Source organism: Maylandia zebra, linkage group LG11, assembly GCF_041146795.1.
Source record: "Maylandia zebra isolate NMK-2024a linkage group LG11, Mzebra_GT3a, whole genome shotgun sequence".
Taxonomy (NCBI): Eukaryota; Metazoa; Chordata; class Actinopteri; order Cichliformes; family Cichlidae; genus Maylandia; species Maylandia zebra.
Window position 1 is genome coordinate 28871173 of NC_135177.1, and position 19676 is coordinate 28890848.

Sequence of the window (19676 nt, forward strand, 5' to 3'; positions counted from 1 at the left end):
ACTGGGTTTACCCTAGGTATTTAAACTCAACCAACTTCACTGTTATGCCTGTTTTCCTCCTATTCACACACATATTATATCTCAGTTCTATAAACGTTCACTCCTCTTCTCTCGAGAACAGACCTTCACCTCTCCAGGCTCTCTTCCACCTGCTCCTTACTCTCTCACAATTTTATCATTAAGACTATAATGTTATAGTCCACTGAGACTCTTGCTTGACCTCATCTGTCTGGCCATCGTTCCCTTCCACCTGGTCTCCTCTAAACGCAATATATCTACCTTCCTTCGCTTCATTATTATCAGCCAGCTCTTTCGCTTTCACAATCACGCACTCATTCCCGCCTATCTTTCTCTCTTGTTGGCTCTGAACATGCCTTCCCCTCTCCTGTTTCTTTGTCTCCGGCCACTAGTAGCACAGTTTCTATTGGCACCTTGATGGCAACCTGCATGTAAATAGCATTCTTAATGGTCCGCATGCTTGATTTGGTAAAACTTTATGTTGAATGACCTTTTTGATCTAACCCAACCCATTTAGCCAGGGACTGGCACTAGGAGTACACTGAATTATCGTCTATCAGGTGGAGTTAAAACGTTTTTTGACACTCAATATGATTGTCATTATGTCACTCTGTTATTCGTGACCTTTGCCCCATATAAGCGGAACTCTTCTTCTCTGGGTTTTGTTTATTACATAGATATGTGGGGCACCGTGTGATTAGTATGTGGTTCATCGTAATTCACTCATTTTAACCAAGTTGATCAATAAGATATTCATTACGATAGTAATGGAAGTGATATAAGTGTCATTCAGCAACAATCGCAGTAAGTTCGAACTGTTATTCAATCAACGAAATTGCGGCGACCGGCGACTTTTTGTTGAGTTTAGCAACCAACTTACACACGACAGCCAATCGTAACCTACAACGCTGGATAATGCCAACATTTCATTGGCTAGAGTGGGGGGCGGTCACTTTAGTCTCTCCTCTGGTTTCACCCTGAAATAATTCCGACTGCTTCTTCAGTGAAGGTTCATTGCGGTGACTGTGTAACGCTAGCTGTCTGTTATATTTAAACGTTTCAGCTACAATGTCTGGCCGTGTTCTCGTCGGAGTTAAGCGTGTCATTGACTATGCAGTTAAGGTAATATCTTAGGTCAAATTACCTATTTTCTTTCGCGATTTTAAAGGTATTTTTCTTTGCTCACTTATTTGACATTCTGTGCTCTGCTAGCTAATGTTAGCCTAAAATCGTCAGTTGGTTGTGGAAACAAGAGCAACACCACACCACTGACCGGTCATATTATTTTGACAGATAAGTTGTTTGTCTCTAGCCAAATTCATGTATTCATTCATTTAATGCACAATACTGAGAAGCTGAGTTTGTGTTTAGCAGGGCAGCAAACGACTTCTTGCAAGTTGTATAACATGTCTGTTTGAACCTCTGGCATAACTTCCATGCAAACTGGGCAGTGACTTTCCCAAATTTTAAAGTAGTTTGTAAGCCAGGCGTGTATGTTGCAGGAACAGTTATTCAAATGGGAATATTTTTGACTGTTTAACATTACCCTTCAGTTGAGGTACAGCACCATAATCAATAAGCAATACTAGCTGGTGTATGTTGCAGCAAGAACAGTCCTGCCTGAGCTGCTCTCAGCAGGATCCGCACAGTGTTAAAGCGACTATGATTACTATATCTTCAGCGGTCTGATAGGAAGAGGTCAGTACTTTGAGAGCATTGGCTTTATTTATTTTTTTCCCATTTTAAATTGTGTGCAGTTTGGGGAAATGCCCACGCGTGCTTGCAATGTCAGATTAATCAGAATCAGAATACTTTATTGATCCCTGGGGGAAATTATTTTTTGTTACAGTGCTCCATTTTAAACCAACATTAAGACAAGACAGACAATACACTAACTAAGAATAGTACAATATATACATATATATACATATATATATACATACATACATACATACATACATACATACATACATAAGTCACTCATAAATAAATAGTTGGAAAAGAAACATGTGTAGTTGTAGCAGCAAACAGTGTGTTAAGTGGATGCGTTGTACAGGGAGATGGCCACAGGCAGGAATGATTTCCTGTGTCGTTCAGTGGTGCTTTTCGGTAATCTCAGTCTCTCACTGAACGTGCTCCTGTGACTGACCAGCATGTCATGGAGTGGGTGGGAGGTGTTATCCAACATTGTCTTTATCTTGGACAGCATCCGCCTCTCCGACACCACCTTGAGGGAGTCCAGCTCCATCCCCACAACATTGCTGGCCTTACGGATCAGTTTATTAAGTCTGTTGGCATCTGCGACCCTCAGCCTGCTCCCCCAGCATGCAACAGCATAGAGGATCGCACTGGCCACAACAGACTCATAGAAAATCCTCAGCATTTTCTGGCAGATGTTGAAGGACCTCAGTCGCCTCAAAAAATAGAGACGACTCTGGCCCTTCCTGTAAAGTGCTGTGGTGTTTTTAGCCCAGTCCAGTTTATTGTCAATGTGTACTCCAAGGTATTTATAGTCCTCCACAATGTCAGTGTAAGTGTTCTGATGTTATTTTATATTTTATCACTGATAAATATGACTGACTGATAACTGCAAGAATTGAATTTTTAACTGGTAAGTGTTCTGTATAAGTGAAGTTGCATTATATTGACTTTATGGCAGGGTCCATTCACAGAAATGTTAAAGCCACTAGGTTTTTCTTATTTTTTTATTAATGTTTTTATTTTAATTTTAATTTAATTTAATGTTTTTTATTGTCATACAATGACAATAAAAAAATCATTAATATACTGCAAATATCCTGGCCACAATTGTGGAAGACCTTTTCCTCAACACCCTGCCCAGTCCCTTGAGATGTATATACTTTTTCTCAATTTGGCATGGAAGTCGCAGCAGCTCCAAAGCAAGGCCTTATTGCCCAGTGCCAGCAACAGTGCTACCTTTGTGACTTTCCAAAAGAGTAGAAGTGATTATAGTAGCACATCAATGCCAGTGGTGTCAGAATTGGTTATTTCAGACCAATTTTTAAAAAAGATAAGATTAGTTAAAGGTTTTCTGCCAGTTAGATTAAATCTGTTTAAATATCCATCACTAGATGTATTTACCTTTTTAACACCTTGTATTGGTTCGGTTCATTTCTAAGCTTCTGTCATTGTGTTTGACAGGTTTCTTTAATTTAGCTCCTCTGTAGTGACCCCGTGTTATTGTTTTGTTTCTCCACAGATCCGTGTGAAGCCAGACAACACTGGCGTGGTGACAGATGGCGTTAAGCACTCAATGAACCCCTTCTGTGAGATTGCTGTAGAGGAGGCGGTCAAGCTGAAGGAGAAGAAGCTTATTAAGGAGGTTGTGGCTGTCAGCTGTGGGCCACAGCAGTCGCAGGTGAATGAGCTGGGGCGAGACAGTAATTTAGCAAGTTAACTGCTTTTTGGAGTTTTTTGGAGCTGCTGCAAGTTGAGATAGATAGATAGATAGATAGTAGGGGTGCAACGATACACAAAATTCACGGTTCGGTTCGGTTCGATACTTTGGTGTCACGGTTCGATATTTTTTCGATACAAAAAAAATGTTCATGCCTTTTTAATTTGTCATTTATTAAAATTATAAATATATATTTTAACTCAAAAGTACAGTTTTTAAATTTAACCCTAACCCTTGTGCGTGTTTTTTATTTTGACAGCGAATGCGCACCTGCGGACCACTTATGTGCAGCCCTGGTTATTTAGCTCGTCATATTGCAGCCACAGAAATTCTTTTGTCCATGAAACCATAAAGCTGCACTTTCTTTTTGCCTTATAGTCTGGTTTGTCATAACTTCTCCATTTTGTGGTAAGCTTTTCTTTGGCTGTCACTTCTTCACCCTGACCTGTCTTATTTGGCTCAGCAGAACTAAAATATATATCTGTCTGTGAAGGTTCTCAGTCATCCAGGTCATCGTAGTCAAATATATATCCTGCTGCTTTTACACACGCACTCACATAAGCTCAGCGATTCTCTGCGCGATCAACCTCTCACATGTTTAAGCTGCGGGAGATTTCACTTGTCATGTTTGCATAGTAAGCTAACAATTAATAAGACGATGTCAGAGGAATTGGTGCACAAATTATCATCACTCACAGATCAGTGCTGTCGCTCTCTATACACAGTTCGCACGATTGCAAAGTGAAAGCAAAAAAACAAGCGCAAATTCAAACGCGATTTCAATATGTCACATATTGACAGTGGCTCACCGATGCCAATGACATAATTACCCAGCTACATTTCCGAAAGAATGCAAAAGCATTGACATATATTTTTCCTTCCTACAAAAGCCCGACGGGCAGGGCAGAGATAGATTTTGGTAGCCCGACTGAAAAAAATCGCTAGCTCCGGGACGTCGGGCTAGCGATATTGCAAGCCCTGTATCTGATTGAGGAATCACTCATCTTTGGAAAAGAGAGTTTATTACAGAGAAATGGCTCTTTCCAAAATAAAAGCTATACTATCCGCTTCTTCTGGGCTATATTCTCAGCAGCATATTAAACAGCTGTCTAAATGACTCGGCTAAAGTTAGTAGCATGCTTGCTTGTTTTTTTTCTGCTTCCACTTGTCTTTGCACTAGGATGATGTCGGCGTAAATGTGCAGTCATATTCGTTGTGTTCCCACTAGTGCTTTCAGGTTAATCTCGTTGAAATGACCTTAACGCCACAGCACGGCAAATCTCCGTTAACGAGCTACCGCCGATCGCCCCGTGCATGGGGCTAGACGGCCAACACGTTAACGAGCTAACTGCGCTAACACACTAGTTCCCACCCATGTAATTGAGCATTGCATGGCACATCCAACATACTGTTTTACTTTAGTCCATGACTCGCTTACCTTCAGGGTCATACGTCACATGAAAACCAAAATAATTCCAAAGGCCAGATCTGAATGAGGGTGGGGGAGGTGCCCTGCGCTCTTCCTTCTGACGATGCTGTCTGTGTTGAGCGCTCAGTGAATCTGCGTTCGACTACTCCGCCTAGGCTGCACTGTCGACCCTAGGCGGAGCAGTCGAACGCAGATTCACTGAGCGCTCAACACAGACAGCATCGTCAGAAGGAAAGTTGATAAAATAAATTACAAATTTTGTATTGTTCGACACATATGCGTACCGAACCGAAAGCACTGTATCGAACGGTTCAATATCGATACGAATATCGTTGCACCCCTAATAGATAGATAGATATCTATCTACTTTTTTTTTTCAGGTGTATTATTTTACATGTAAAAGAACTTTTGAAATCCCATGCATATAACCTGTCAGACTCACAGTAAGCAGAAAGTGATTATTATGATGTTAACATAAATGTACTTTTAATATGTTTAAGGTTATCAACGATTATAATTTCAGGGTTGTCATCAAACATCAAGCCAAAGAAAAGTTCTCTTACATGTGTTTTTTCTAACTCAGGAGACCATCCGTACTGCCCTTGCCATGGGGGCTGACCGTGGCATTCATGTAGATGTGAGTGGGAAAGACTATGAAAACCTGGGACCCCTTCAGGTCTCTAAGATCCTGGCAGCTCTTGCCAAACAGGAGGATGCTCAGCTTATTCTCCTTGGCAAACAGGTTAAAGATTTCAGTTTATTTTCCTCACACTCTCTCAAATTGCGTTTTTAGTTTGCGTACTCTAAAGAATACTTGCACTGCTGTTAAGTAATTAAGGACTTGTGTTTATTTCATAGGCCATCGATGATGATTGCAATCAGACTGGCCAGATGACAGCAGCTTTACTGGACTGGCCTCAGGTAAGACTACCTTAAATAGTAGCACTGAGATATTTGACCCCATAATTATGTAGGTATCAGTTTATTTTCTTTCTTTTCTTTTTTTGTAGATTTTCTGTTTCTTCGTGGGTGTTGTATAGCAGTAATGATAAGAGGATATGTTCCTGTTCCCAATAGCCTTCACTAACCTTATCAAAGTTGGTAAACACTAGTTTGCGTCAGTAAGATCCACAGTAGTCCTGCACATATCAACAAATCCAAAGTCAAAGGCTGCCTGGATAGATGGAGTGAAGTTCTCCTTTGGCTGGTTAAAACGGAGCATTTTAATCTTATTTACAGTGTCCAGGTTGGGCACTTGGATAGACAGACATTGTAATGTAAATGTCAAAAATTGTTTATAAATTTGGGTTACATACATTACTCCTGTAGTCAAGATTATTTGTAGTTGTAGTTACACTAGCAAACCAGCAGATGGTATTAACTGAGTCCCATATAATGGGTAGCAGATGAAAATAGAGGAACAGTTCCCAGGGGAGATCCTACTGTGATTTTTTTTTTAATGTATTTATTTTGTGAAATTATACGTATCTTCACATTGCAGGGTACCTTTGCATCAGAGGTGTCCTTGGAAGGAGACAAGATTAATTTGGTCAGAGAAATCGATGGTGGTCTGGAACATATTAAGATCAACACACCAGCAGTGATCACTGCAGACCTTCGACTCAACACCCCCAGATATGCCACACTGCCTAATATCATGGTAAGCAGCTGAAATGATGTTCAGAAACGAAAGATGCTAAAAAGTCATTAAGATCATGTTGCTGATTTCTGGGACAAGATTAGAGACGGGTTCTGACTGTAATTGCTGGGTTTACCTTTAAGACCTAACCTGCTATAAAGTAGTTAAAAAGAAGAGTAATTATTTTATTCAACCTTTGTGCATAACTTGTTTCAGAAAGCCAAGAAGAAGAAGATTGTTACTGTGAAGCCTGCAGACTTGGGGGTGGACGTGACTTCACGGTTGGAGGTGTTGAAAGTGGAGGAGCCTCCACAGAGGCAGGCAGGGATGAAGGTGGAGACAGTGGAAGACCTAGTGGTCAAACTGAAAGAGGCAGGGAGGGTATAGAGGCTTAAGCATATAAGCTGGGAGTGCAGAACCTAACAGAGGTGAGTATCAGTGAATTAATAGTTTTCATCAGAAAGTTGAGCAAAAAGTTACATTTTTAAAGACATCAGGGTCATTTTCTCTGGCATGACTAAGCACCTTCTAGCTCACCTGCTATTTTCATTTTCTTTCCCCTTGCCAGTGTGCCTCAGCAACGTATGCTAGATCTTCTCGGCTGGTGATTCCATGTATTAGTATTAATAGGTTTCATGCATTTATGACCTTTCCACCTGTATCTATATCTTAAAAATCCCACAATTATATTTCTGTGCAAACTCTAAACTATATTTGTTTGAAAAAAGGTATTAATTTTTTATTATATCAAGTAATTATAACAGGCCTTTTTTACAAAAAGAGATTAATAGAGTATTTTTAATTTTAAGGTATTCTGGGAAAAGGAACAATGCATCATTAATGAATTGGTAAAAGAAAATTGCATACCACAAATTAATTATCCACAATAGACCTATATCTACCTCTTGATTACAACTTTTTAAGAGTGCAGTAAAATTAACTCTTGTGATGAATGATAAAATTGTTTGTGTAGACCATTATTATCCTTTTTTATAACAATCTCATCTCATTTTGAGGGGGAAAAAAGTCACATTTATTTTGTTATAGCAAATGATATTGTGTGTCTTGTGGCTATTAAAGAAAAAGTAATTAAAGATGCTAATTGCTACTCTTGTCTTGAATTACTTATCTATGTTATTTTCTCTCCTTGCAGGACTCTCTAATGAATAACGAGACTGAACTACATAAGCCCAACCACAGGACAAGCTTATGTGTTGGTCTAATCCCTCTGTTTGAAACTGTGGCTCCTGAGGATATGCAGGGAGGTACTGATAGAAGTGGAAAAATATTGAGACACACTGTCCTGCAGTCAGACAAGCCCAAAAGAATAATCTTGTCTTGTGTATGCATTTGAACTTGCAGAGTAGTTCATTTGTTTCATTATATCACAATGCTATAAAAAGCGGTGTTTATGCAGTAATTTAAACCCAGAATCTTCCCATCACTCATGTTGCTGTTTGTATTGAACTGTACCCAAACTTCACCAGTTTGATGCATTTCAGCTGCTTCATCCTCATCTGTTAATTCTTTTATATCTGTAGTCAGACATGTTAAGAGGTGCAATTTTTGTAAATGACGTATGTAAATACAGAACCACCCAACATGTTGATTTGAGGATGTCTGCTAGCATTAATATCTTGACTACTGTGACCGAGTTCAAGGATTGACTAGACGGTGTCTCTCAGTATGAGCAGGGGAACGTGATCCTAAATTGGAATTTTACCGTAAGCGCCTAAGTTCTCTTTTGATTGTACAGAACATCACAATAACAATAAAGCAGCCAGTCTTTTTCATATCTACAGCTGTGTCTGGTCTCTTGGCGTTTCCTTTGAGTTTACAGTAGTTTCATCTTATCCTTTAAATTTAGTCTGCAAGGCATTTTTTAAAACCTGTGAAATGGCAGCATTTTTTTTTTTTTAATTTTTAATTCTGATGTTCATTTTGTACGCAGAGTATTAGTAACACAAAAAATATTGTTTGTTTTGAAATTTTGAGATTAAACTTGAAATGCTAAATATTAATGCTAAATACTGTTTTACTAGTTATAGTCCAAAATGTGTTGCTCAGATCTCTTATCGTGCCTTATTTACCACCATATTGTATTTATGTGGTAAAAGACAAATAATTTCCAAGTTACCAAAACTGATTCCTAAGTATGATTTTTTTTTTCTTCTTTTTTTTTTTTTTTTTTTTTTTTTTTAATTTTTATTTATTTATTTTTCTCCTCTAACCTGTCTACAAAAGGCATTTTGTAAAGGGTATAGTGGTATAGTACCTGTGTAGGTTTTTGACTTAAAACAACAGGTTTAATCTCAAACTAGTGTTTCGAGTTTAATCTTAAGTGTGGTCCTAATACTTGTTTTTTGTTTTTTGTGTTTTTAAGACTAGTAAAAGCGTGATTCTTAGGTCATGTGTCTTTAATCTGTAATGTATTATTAGAGCACCTGTGAAAAGAAAAATGGAATCCAGGTTTCAGAAGACTTTCCAACATTGTTTGCTTAGAATAAAACAGCAAAAACTGCCTCCTCCTTTACAAAAATAAGAATAAACTGAGAAATTGTAAAAGTAACCTGCAAATAAACCTTGAAAATGTGTTTTCTTTTGGTTTTTTTACACTTTACAGCACAATTTCAAAATATAACCTAGTTATTGTAGTACTTTATTACAGATTTATTGTTTTGATATACTCAATTGATTGATTTATTCCAAACTACAAATGTCACCTTTTTTATGTTTTGGTCTCCATACAAAAAGCCTGGTGTTTTTTTTAGCACATAGGTATGTGATTGAAAACTGGGTACTGTATGAACACGGGCATGGACAGGCAGGCCTCTTGACTTTCCCATATTAGCATACGTCATTGACTGCTAAGATGAGGGTACCGGAACTATGGTGACGCAGGTAAAGTTGTTACTTAAACGTTCTCTCCACCTCTTCTTTAGTTAATATACATGGTATATTTATACCAGTTGTATTAAGGAAATGTTGATATGTTATTTTATCAGCAAGCAGATACAAATAAAGGGGCTGTTGTGTGTAATTACGTAAGGGGCGTGGCCTCACATGCACAATCCGAGTTGGTACAGGTGGGATACTCACGCGCCTGGTTGTCCGCTGGAGCTTCCGCTGATACAGAAGTTAGCGCTTTAGGACTTTACAAGACGTTTTTGTTTTTCGTCTCTGCTTTTATACTGGAAATGCAAACGGTTGCTTCTAATAACAAGCGTGCTTAAAGTTTTACAAAAAATGCCTTGTGTAAAGGAATTCAAGAGATTAAGCTCGTTGTTTCTGGCCATTTTATCATTTTTTACTTTCCAAGGTGAGAATAAAGCGTAGTTACGCCTTATGACACTTATCTGTGTGATTTTGTTTGTTAGTATTAGAAATTTTTGTGTCATTTTTAGGGTTAGAAAAAGAGGGCTTTGTTGTGCGTTTCTGTAACGACAGCATTGTTCCTGATTGTAAGATTAAACGACAGTAATTCTGTTTAATTGGCATTATTTTGATGTTAGCAGACTTATTGCGTGACCTTGCAATTTCCTTTCTAATTCAGTTACTTGGCTACATCCTCACAGGTGCCCGCTGTGAACTGCTGGTTTCTCCTGCTGGTCCCAGTCTGGTGAATGCTTTAGCTGGCGAAAACGTGACTCTGGCTGTGTCCTTCAGTGGTGCCCCTGACCCAGTTGTTAGTTGGTTTAAGGGGGTTTTAAATATTGCTACATGGACTATAAACTCCAGTGCTGATCCACCTGTAGCTGCAACTTTCAGTAGTGTAATCAGGATAGACAAACAAAGTGCAAATCTCACCTTTTTTAATGTTCCACTTAACTACACCAGTGACTACACCATCGAAATGGTTAAATCTGGAATGAGTAAAGCCTCAACTACTTTCACTCTTAAAATATTTGGTGAGTGGGCATATCTGGCTGGAAGACGTGCTGTTGTTGATGGCTTAGATAAAATGTTAAATATAACTCTTTAAATATTAAACAACTGTTTAAATATTTGAGACAAACCATAAATGAAAATTAAAAAATGAAATCTGACATTTGAGAAGTTATGCAGTTTATCTTTTATATGTACCTGCCGTCTTAATAAGGCTGATGCATTAGAAAGGAAAGGCAGTACACTAGAGTTAGATATATTCATCTAGTGGTTCTTCTTTCCTTTCATGTTTTTATTTACAGAATACATCCAGAGCTTGACTCTGAGCTCACAGCCGGGTCTTATCAAAGAGGGAACTGAGAACTTCACCCTGCAGCATAGCATGCTCCAAGGAGTGTTTGAGCAACAAATGTGGTTCTTCAATGGCATTGAAATAAAAAACAGCTCACACTATTTAGTGAAGACACAGGCAAATAGTCTTGTGATCCTCAGGCCAAACCGAAATGACACAGGAGAGTACGCTGTGTTACTGACAAACCCCTTCAGAAATGCAACGGCATCTCAAAATGTCTCTGTGCAGTGTAAGTTTAACAGTTTAAAAGTTTTACAGTTTTAAAGTCTTCTTTATTTATATACGTATAAGTTTCTTTATTTATATCCCTGTTTTCTCATAACTCTCTATGGTGTGTTATAGATGGACCTGATGAGCCTACACTTGAGGCCCATCCACTTCAGACTTTTTATTTAGCAGGAGACTCTTTGAACCTCTCCTGTCAGGCTAATGGATTCCCACAGCCAATCTCTGAGTGGGTCTTTGGTGGGAATATCATTTCCCTAAAAGGAGTCCTGAATCTAACAAATGTACAAACCAGTCAAGGAGGTGTTTACACATGCAGGCTGGTCAATGAAGATACAAAAGAAAGCCGCCAAAAGAACATGACCTTAACTGTTTATGGTATGTGGAAAAGTAGACATTTTATCTTTTAGGTCATGTTTTTGTGAAATTGTTCTCAATTTGGATTGAAAATTATAGTTTAGTTTGTCATGGTTTGCTGTACATAGAACATAGTGCTCATCTAATGCTGTTTATATTTAGAATTTATTTAGAAATTTTTCATTTCTAAATAAAATATTTAAACGTGTACCCAGACATTAATAACAGATTCATTTTATCTTGGGACAGAGCGGCCAGTGGGCAATCCTGAGTGCTCGGTGCAGTCAGTGAATGCCATCAACCTGCAGTATCACTGTGAATGGGTAGGGGGAACCCCACAGGCCCAGTTGTCTTTTCCAGAGCTAAGCAACTCCAGCAGTGGAGCAGGGAACTTCAGCTTAACCGTCAATGCATCAGATAATCTAAATGGGAAAACAATCCAGTGCATGGCAGAACACCCGGTTGAACATAATAAGTGCAATATCACTGCAAGCAAGTTTTAAATTTTTAACTCATAACAAATCCACATAATGTATGCATAATGTGTTTTATTGACTTTGGCAGTCGAGTCTAAACAGGCACCTTGTGTTCTCCAGGTGGTCCTGTAGCATTCCTTCCAATTATGAGAACCACAGTTGACTCTGGGGGCAAAATAGTGGTGACAGTCCGCTGTTTCAGTGAGGCATCGCCTAAAGCTGTTGTGTCATGGTTCAGTAGCAATGAGACTGTCACCAACGGGTCCACATACCAGATCAGCAGCAACACCTCACAGCTTATGATTCGTCATTACAATGTCAGCAACTTTCTTCTCCAAAACTACACCTGCACATGCAGGAACCCTCTGGGCAGCAAGAAAAGAGAAATTCAGCTACAAGGTATAACTCACTTGTTCAATTTAATTTTATAGAGAAATATATTTTTTACAGTACCATGTTTAACAGGTGATGGAAGTTACTAGTTAAAATAAATTGTTAAAAAAAGGGTTGATTACTCAGATCTTTAAATGTACCTGTCTGACTATGTAATAACACTGGCAATTAAAAGTAATAGTCGACATTCACATCTACTAGGTAGATAAAAGTATAAAATTGTATTCAGAAAAACCTATGTAAAACAGTAAAGGAAACATTAGTCAGATGAGTGAAATTGTAAGGACATAAATCTTCAGCTGGTTTTATAATTAAAATAACTAACAAAAATAACCAACAGTTTCTTGTTTTCTCAGTTCTGAGGCAGTAATGTTTAGAAAGCAGTTTGAGCTTTCAAATCAAAGTTGAGAAAGTGGTATCAAAATAATTGTTATTTGCAGATCCACTTAAAAATAAAATATTTAAACATATTTTGACATTTTTGTGTCGACTCTAAAGTTAAATATTTGCCATTAAAATGTAAGGATTCTGCTGCTTTGGAGTACTGCTCGCATTGCTTGAAACAAAGGCACAATGGGCCCTCAGAAACAGAGCTAAGTAATACCTGAGAATGCAATTTCCTTTCAGACAAAGCTCTTCAGTTTTGGTGTACCCTCGCCTCCCCCCTTCTTCTGCCCTTCCTTGATCTCCCCTACTCTCACAATCCCTCTCTCTTTCCAGGACCATCCATCTCAGATTCCAGTTTGTTCCCTAACCGAAACGGAACCATCGTCACGTTGACCTGGGAGGTCCCATCTATGTCTGTTGTTACAGGTACTAAAATTAAGGGAAGGTCTTAAATGTGCTAGTTTGACTTATCTTCACAAGATTATCTCTAAAGAAAAAACACAGAGACTCACCCTTCTTGTTTTGATATTCCATAACCCATGTGAATGAATACTGCTAGTGTGAAAACAGAAACTCAAAATAGAAGATAGGGGTGTAAATAATGTGTTGTCTGTGAAACTACCATCTACATGGAGCTGTGTTTTGGGCAAAATACTTTAAAGATGAAACTACTAGGAAAATCAAATGCCAGTTTTGGTTATGGCTAGTATCGGCTAGTTTATGTATATACAATTATCCGTTTCAGTAAGCTCTAACATTGATCACTGAAATCTTGAGAGATCTGCTAGAATTAACTGGTTTCCTCTGTGAATTGTGATGCTACAAAACAGAATTGTGTGTGATTTTGTTAAGGGTTCGATATCCAAATGAAAGGACCAGACCTTCTGAGCAAAAATCGCAATGCCCCTCTGACTAAAAGCAGCTCAAATGTATATCGCACAATCCAGCAGAAACCTGGTTCTGCCAGGAGTACGGATATCTTTTTCCTTGATCCCAAGCTGACCTACTGGTTTCAAGTCATCCCCAAAGCTCGTATGACCAATGGAGAGCCATCTAAGAGCCAACGAATTGGTCCAGGTATAGCACAGCTGTCTGTGTGAAACAGCTCTTATCTCATTGTTAGTGATGAGCCTACAGTAGTAACATTTTTGGTTACAGTCTGTCGTGTTGATGGCAGGTGAAGGACTGAGTGGTCCTGCTATTGCTGGCATTGCAGCAGGCATCCCCTGCAGCCTTCTGTTCCTTCTTTTGCTGACTGGCCTCATCTACCTTGGTGTCTACTGCATCAGGAACAAAAGTAGGTGAATTTAAATGTGAATTTAAATACTAAATATAAATCACATTTACACTGACTTATTTACTTTACTTACTGTGATGCTTTTCTTTGGACTTTTATGTTTGCTTTTCATAGGTCATCAGCCAAGATATCCAGTTCCCAGAGCAGTTGATAAGGTTTGAAATACACTAGACAGCATAATTAATGTGCAGGAATTTATCTGGATAGTTTTACTGCTAGTTACATTTAACTACTTACATTTATCCCACTGTACTCATATTGCATTTGTGTTGAAGCCTGGTTTATTTAAAAAAAAAATTCACATTGCACAATGAATCGTTGTTATATTTGATGATTACATTTTGTGCATGTCATGTCCTCCACAGGTAAAAAACAGCCAACCAAATATCACTGCGAATAACATGCTGAAAGGAGTGCTGAGGTCCCCCCCTGACTACAACAGGTTACAGAAGGTAGTCTTACTATAACAAATAAATAGATGTAGTGGGTAACTGTTTCCATTTATCACAGAAAATAAGGGTTTTCTCTTTTTTCTTTTAGACTCTCTCTGAAAAATCAGTGTCTCTGCCCGCATTTATCCCTCCTCCACCTACCAGAGTTGCTACAACCGTCTAAGTTTAAAAACAAAACAAAACATGTGTATTGATGTGGATGGTAACTCTTTTTGTATATTTATTTTGTATATTGTATATCTAAAATAAGGATCTCTATTCTTCTGTCATTCTGTGTGTCTGTTATATGTGAGAACTGAGATTTCCACTTGTAGATGGATGTGTGTGTGTGTGTGTGTGTGTGTGTGTGTGTGTACATGTGTACACACACACACACACACACACACACACACACACACATATATACATATATACAGGGAGTGCAGAATTATTAGGCAAGTTGAATTTTTGAGGAATAATTTTATTATTGAACAACAACCATGTTCTCAATGAACCCAAAAAACTCATTAATATCAAAGCTGAATGTTTTTGGAAGTAGTTTTTAGTTTGTTTTTAGTTTTAGCTATTTTAGGGGGATATCTGTGTGTGCAGGTGACTATTACTGTGCATAATTATTAGGCAACTTAACAAAAAACAAATATATACCCATTTCAATTATTTATTTTTACCAGTGAAACCAATATAACATCTCCACATTCACAAATATACATTTCTGACATTCAAAAACAAAACAAAAACAAATCAGCGACCAATATAGCCACCTTTCTTTGCAAGGACACTCAAAAGCCTGCCATCCATGGATTCTGTCAGTGTTTTGATCTGTTCACCATCAACATTGCGTGCAGCAGCAACCACAGCCTCCCAGACACTGTTCAGAGAGGTGTACTGTTTTCCCTCCTTGTAAATCTCACATTTGATGATGGACCACAGGTTCTCAATGGGGTTCAGATCAGGTGAACAAGGAGGCCATGTCATTAGTTTTTCTTCTTTTATACCCTTTCTTGCCAGCCACGCTGTGGAGTACTTGGACGCGTGTGATGGAGCGTTGTCCTGCATGAAATTCATGTTTTTCTGAAGGATGCAGACTTCTTCCTGTACCACTGCTTGAAGAAGGTGTCTTCCAGAAACTGGCAGTAGGACTGGGAGTTGAGCTTGACTCCATCCTCAACCCGAAAAGGCCCCACAAGCTCATCTTTGATGATAACAGCCCAAACCAGTACTCCATCTCCACCTTGCTGGCGTCTGAGTCGGACTGGAGCTCTCTGCCCTTTACCAATCCAGCCACGGGCCCATCCATCTGGCCCATCAAGACTCACTCTCATTTCATCAGTCCATAAAACCTTAGAAAAATCAGTCTTGAGATATTTCTTGGCCCAGTCTTGACGTTTCAGCTTGTGTGTCTTGTTCAGTGGTGGTCGTCTTTCAGCCTTTCTTACCTTGGCCATGTCTCTGAGTATTGCACACCTTGTGCTTTTGGGCACTCCAGTCATGTTGCAGCTCTGAAATATGGCCAAACTGGTGGCAAGTGGCATCTTGGCAGCTGCACGCTTGACTTTTCTCAGTTCATGGGCAGTTATTTTGCGCCTTGGTTTTTCCACACGCTTCTTGCGACCCTGTTGACTATTTTGAATGAAACGCTTGATTGTTCGATGATCACGCTTCAGAAGCTTTGCAATTTTGAGACTGCTGCATCCCTCTGCAAGATATCTCACTATTTTTGACTTTTCTGAGCCTGTCAAGTCCTTCTTTTGACCCATTTTGCCAAAGGAAAGGACGTTGCCTAATAATTATGCACACCTGATATAGGGCTTTGGAGCGTGATGTCACGGGGGTGGGCGTGGAAAGGATTTTGGCCCGATCCGCCATTTTGGGGGTCTAAGTAAGGAGCGAAAGCATAGCCATGGTTCGTACTTGCTGTGTGCTCGGCTGCAATGTTCGATCTTCCGACCGGCACGGGAATAAGTTTGGATTGTCTTTTTATGCTTTCCCAACGTGGAAGCAACATGAAGTAGCTCATGTATTGGATATTACCAAACGAAGGCGTCTAGCCTGGATAGCAGCCGTGAGACGAGCTGATATCAAGTTCTGTTACGTCTCCAGATATCAGCTGGTGTGCTCAAGACATTTTCATTCCGGTAAGTTCTAAATATGTTCACATCACACTTTATAGCTGAATAATATTATCGTTGGTGGTCTCGGAAGTTATAGAAATTGCGATCAAACATCAAATGGAGTGACTTTGCAGACATGTGTGCTATGTAAAGATTCGCAGGAGGACAGGGAGGACACAAATTGGCGTTAATAATTTGCCCGATTATCAATGTGTTAATTTGCATCTACTTTACAATTATGGGCACATAATATGATAACGATATTTTAGCAGTTTACTGATAAATGTATAACATTAATTATGGTGGGGGGTGGAAAATGGCTATTTCACTCGATGCACTCCAGCTGACTTACTTTGACGACGTACTCAAGAGTTTGGTGGCTTGAAAATAGCCAAATCTTGCACCCAGCCATTTGTAAATTGGATGTGCGCCTCCAGTGACTTGTAATTACGAAACTGGTTCGCAGTGTAAGCGCTTACTCCACAAACAAGATAGGTGAAGATATCGGGGTAGGACAGTGGCGGTAAGTCGTCTGGGTCTTTACTCCACTGCCGTATGTCGTATGGGTCCAGATTTGCGATGCACTCTATTTTTTTTCAAATACCGCTGCTTCGCCTCTGGACGCAATCGGTCTCTATACCGTCCGTTTTCTTTTGAGTTGCTTTTAAACATGTTTCTTGTCGTCGTCGCCGTTCCAACAGTGAGTTTGTTTGGATCGTAGACCCCGAAAATGGCGCCGCGCTCCCACAATGCATTGCGGCGTGACGTCAACTCCAAAGCCCTATAGGGTGTTGATGTCATTAGACCACACCCCTTCTCATTACAGAGATGCACATCACCTAATATGCTTAATTGGTAGGAGGCTTTCGAGCCTATACAGCTTGGAGTAAGACAACATGCATGAAGAGGATGATGTGGACAAAATACTCATTTGCCTAATAATTCTGCACTCCTGTATTCACACACATATATATATATTCTTAATGTTTTTATTAGTTTGGTTAGCAGTTTGACCACTATTCCTGACCTTTCCACCTGACTCTTTTAAATCCAGGGGGATTTCTCTCTTTTAGGTAGCTGTTTTAAAAATTAAAGGATAATTTTTAAAATACAGGACAAGTTAATATCCTGTGTAGTAGTGCACTTTCGTAGGCCAGCATCATGGGCTTTTGCCCAGGTTTTTCTGTTGTTTTAAAAATATTGGCATAACATTATTTTAATTTAAAATTTTGAATAAAATCTTGATTTTGTTCATGTTTTTCTTGACTGTTTGTTTCCTACATTTTCTGGGGAATCTAATGTCATGAAAAATAACTTTCTTTTAAGATTCATAGCAGTTCTTAAAATTATGTTAGAGATGAACTACAAACATGGCATATTACACTGTATAGTTATTTATTTAGGAAAAATTAGGCCAAAATGCAGAAGCAGTCCAGTGAAAAGCCAACTATACCCTTACTGCTCGCATAGAAATTAAGAGAGCACTATTAACTGATCGTCAGCAAGTGTGACCACCTCTATAAATGTTTAAAGTAATTACACTACAGTTAGAAAAAGAGTGAAGAAGGAAGTATCACTTCCTTGGAAGAGCTGATTTCCCCAGCAAATGCTGTTTTGCATATACTAATCCTCAAGCCATATGTTTCACCATTAGATCCCATCGTCACCATAATATTTATGGACCGATTAACTTTTTATTTTTTCATTGTGGCGGAGTCGAGAGTTCCCCTGTTGAGACAAGAATATGACTTGACATGGTCCTTTTGGATCAGCCCCTGTTTTAAAATCATCTAAATGCAAAAATCTCATGATGCAACTCAGTGTTTTTGTTCAAAAGGTCAATTGACCTAGTGGGAACTATCCTTTTCTAGCCCAATGCTAGAAGTGCTAATGTTTCGATAAACATTAATGTAAGATCTTGAGCATCATCCACACAAGACGCTGCAGCATAATGGAAAGAATTGATGAACACAAATGGACAAGGATTAACATAAGCAACTAAATTTAAAGGTATAAAAATCAATTCTTATTTCTAATGTTTACTTGAAATCATGTGGGGCTCATTTATAGACCCTTCAACATCCCTTATGACAGTCAATTTCTTTTGTGGTACATAATTATGTAGCAGATTTTACTTCGGAATAAGATGATTGTTACGTCCCTCTGCAGCTTCTAATCGTCTCAGTGTTTTCAGCTGGTGCTAATTGGCCACACCTAGTCAGGTGTGGATAAAAGCATACCTGAGGCAAGCTTTCCGGCAGTGCACTAGTCTTTGCCTTGGTGGCACCAGCCATTTTAGCCAACCTGGTTTTCCATTTTAGGATGAAACCTCTTCTCACCCACACTCTGTTATTCATCTCCTTTTTTTTATGTTGCGGCTTTTGAGCCAGGTTGTAACAGTGATCTTGTCTTTGGGAGGCACATAAATGTGGAAGTGGTGAAGTGTGGTAGAAGAAGAAAACATTTTACTTAAGTAAAAGTACCAATAACACACCTCAAGGTGAGATAAGTAAAATCTCAAGGAGTAACATTAAATTGAAATGCCTATGTAAATTGCATGCACATTAGGTACGCTGTGAGAAAAAATAACTTTCCATGGCTAGTGGTGAGGGTGGTGGTTAGTGCCAGCTTCTCTCAGCAATGCTTTTTTCATTGTGGTGAGCTGATATTATACAACTGTGCAGTAGATGGTGCTCTAGTGCCGTAACATGAACTTGAAAGAAGAAAGTAGAGGAAAGAATATGGTTAAACATGGTTTGACAAGTCTGTATTTATAATATTTGGCTTCCTCTGTCCCCTAAAAGTTTGTAGTTTACTACAGTCAAAGTAAGCCAATCTGCAATAAGATCACAAACTCATTGCCACTCTTATTCATTGCTATATTAAATATTTTAGTAAAAGGATTTAATTAACCCTATAACAATAGTGAAAAATGAAAATTTTTTTTTAAAATCTTTATGTGCATCATCCATGAAAATAATGAACGATGCACACTAATCTGGTCATTTGAAAATCTTATAATGCAGATTTTCAAATTAAGCTGCTAGTATTCAACACGATTATACACTTTGAGGAAGTGCTCTTGAGGTTTTAGCTTTCCCAAGTAGAGAACATAAGTGGCAAAAAATTACGACAGTCACACTTGTGTTGAAATTGCTTCATTAGTGTTTGGTCAACGTTGTTTTGCTTTAACTTGACAATCTTCTGTTTTTGTATTTTCTGGTCTGGTGTTTCATT

The 19676-nt window shown here is 38.8% G+C and overlaps 2 protein-coding genes across 3 annotated transcripts; both read left to right on the top strand.

The window, feature by feature from the left end:
• Positions 1-980: 980 nt before the first annotated feature.
• etfb (electron transfer flavoprotein subunit beta) lies at positions 981-8305 on the top strand. The gene is made up of 7 exons (XM_014408219.4): positions 981-1140; positions 3239-3397; positions 5449-5607; positions 5724-5786; positions 6367-6525; positions 6721-6932; positions 7658-8305. Exons 1-6 carry the CDS (start codon positions 1087-1089, stop codon positions 6889-6891), a joined length of 765 nt encoding a protein of 254 aa, XP_014263705.1. The 5' UTR covers positions 981-1086; the 3' UTR covers positions 6892-6932; positions 7658-8305.
• A 1316-nt stretch (positions 8306-9621) lies between these two features.
• vsig10l (V-set and immunoglobulin domain containing 10 like) lies at positions 9622-14597 on the top strand. 2 transcript variants are annotated; one of them, XM_076889603.1, is made up of 12 exons: positions 9622-9823; positions 10080-10412; positions 10692-10970; positions 11084-11344; positions 11573-11815; positions 11920-12198; positions 12913-13005; positions 13432-13656; positions 13757-13876; positions 13991-14031; positions 14242-14328; positions 14417-14597. In XM_076889603.1, the coding sequence occupies exons 1-12, from the start codon at positions 9751-9753 to the stop codon at positions 14489-14491; spliced, it is 2109 nt and encodes a 702-aa protein (XP_076745718.1). In that variant the 5' UTR covers positions 9622-9750; the 3' UTR covers positions 14492-14597. The 2 variants fall into 2 exon arrangements, with proteins under 2 accessions (XP_076745718.1, XP_076745719.1); XM_076889604.1 differs by lacking the exons at positions 13991-14031; positions 14242-14328; positions 14417-14597 and having other exon boundaries at positions 13738-13848.
• The last annotated feature ends 5079 nt before the right edge of the window (positions 14598-19676 follow it).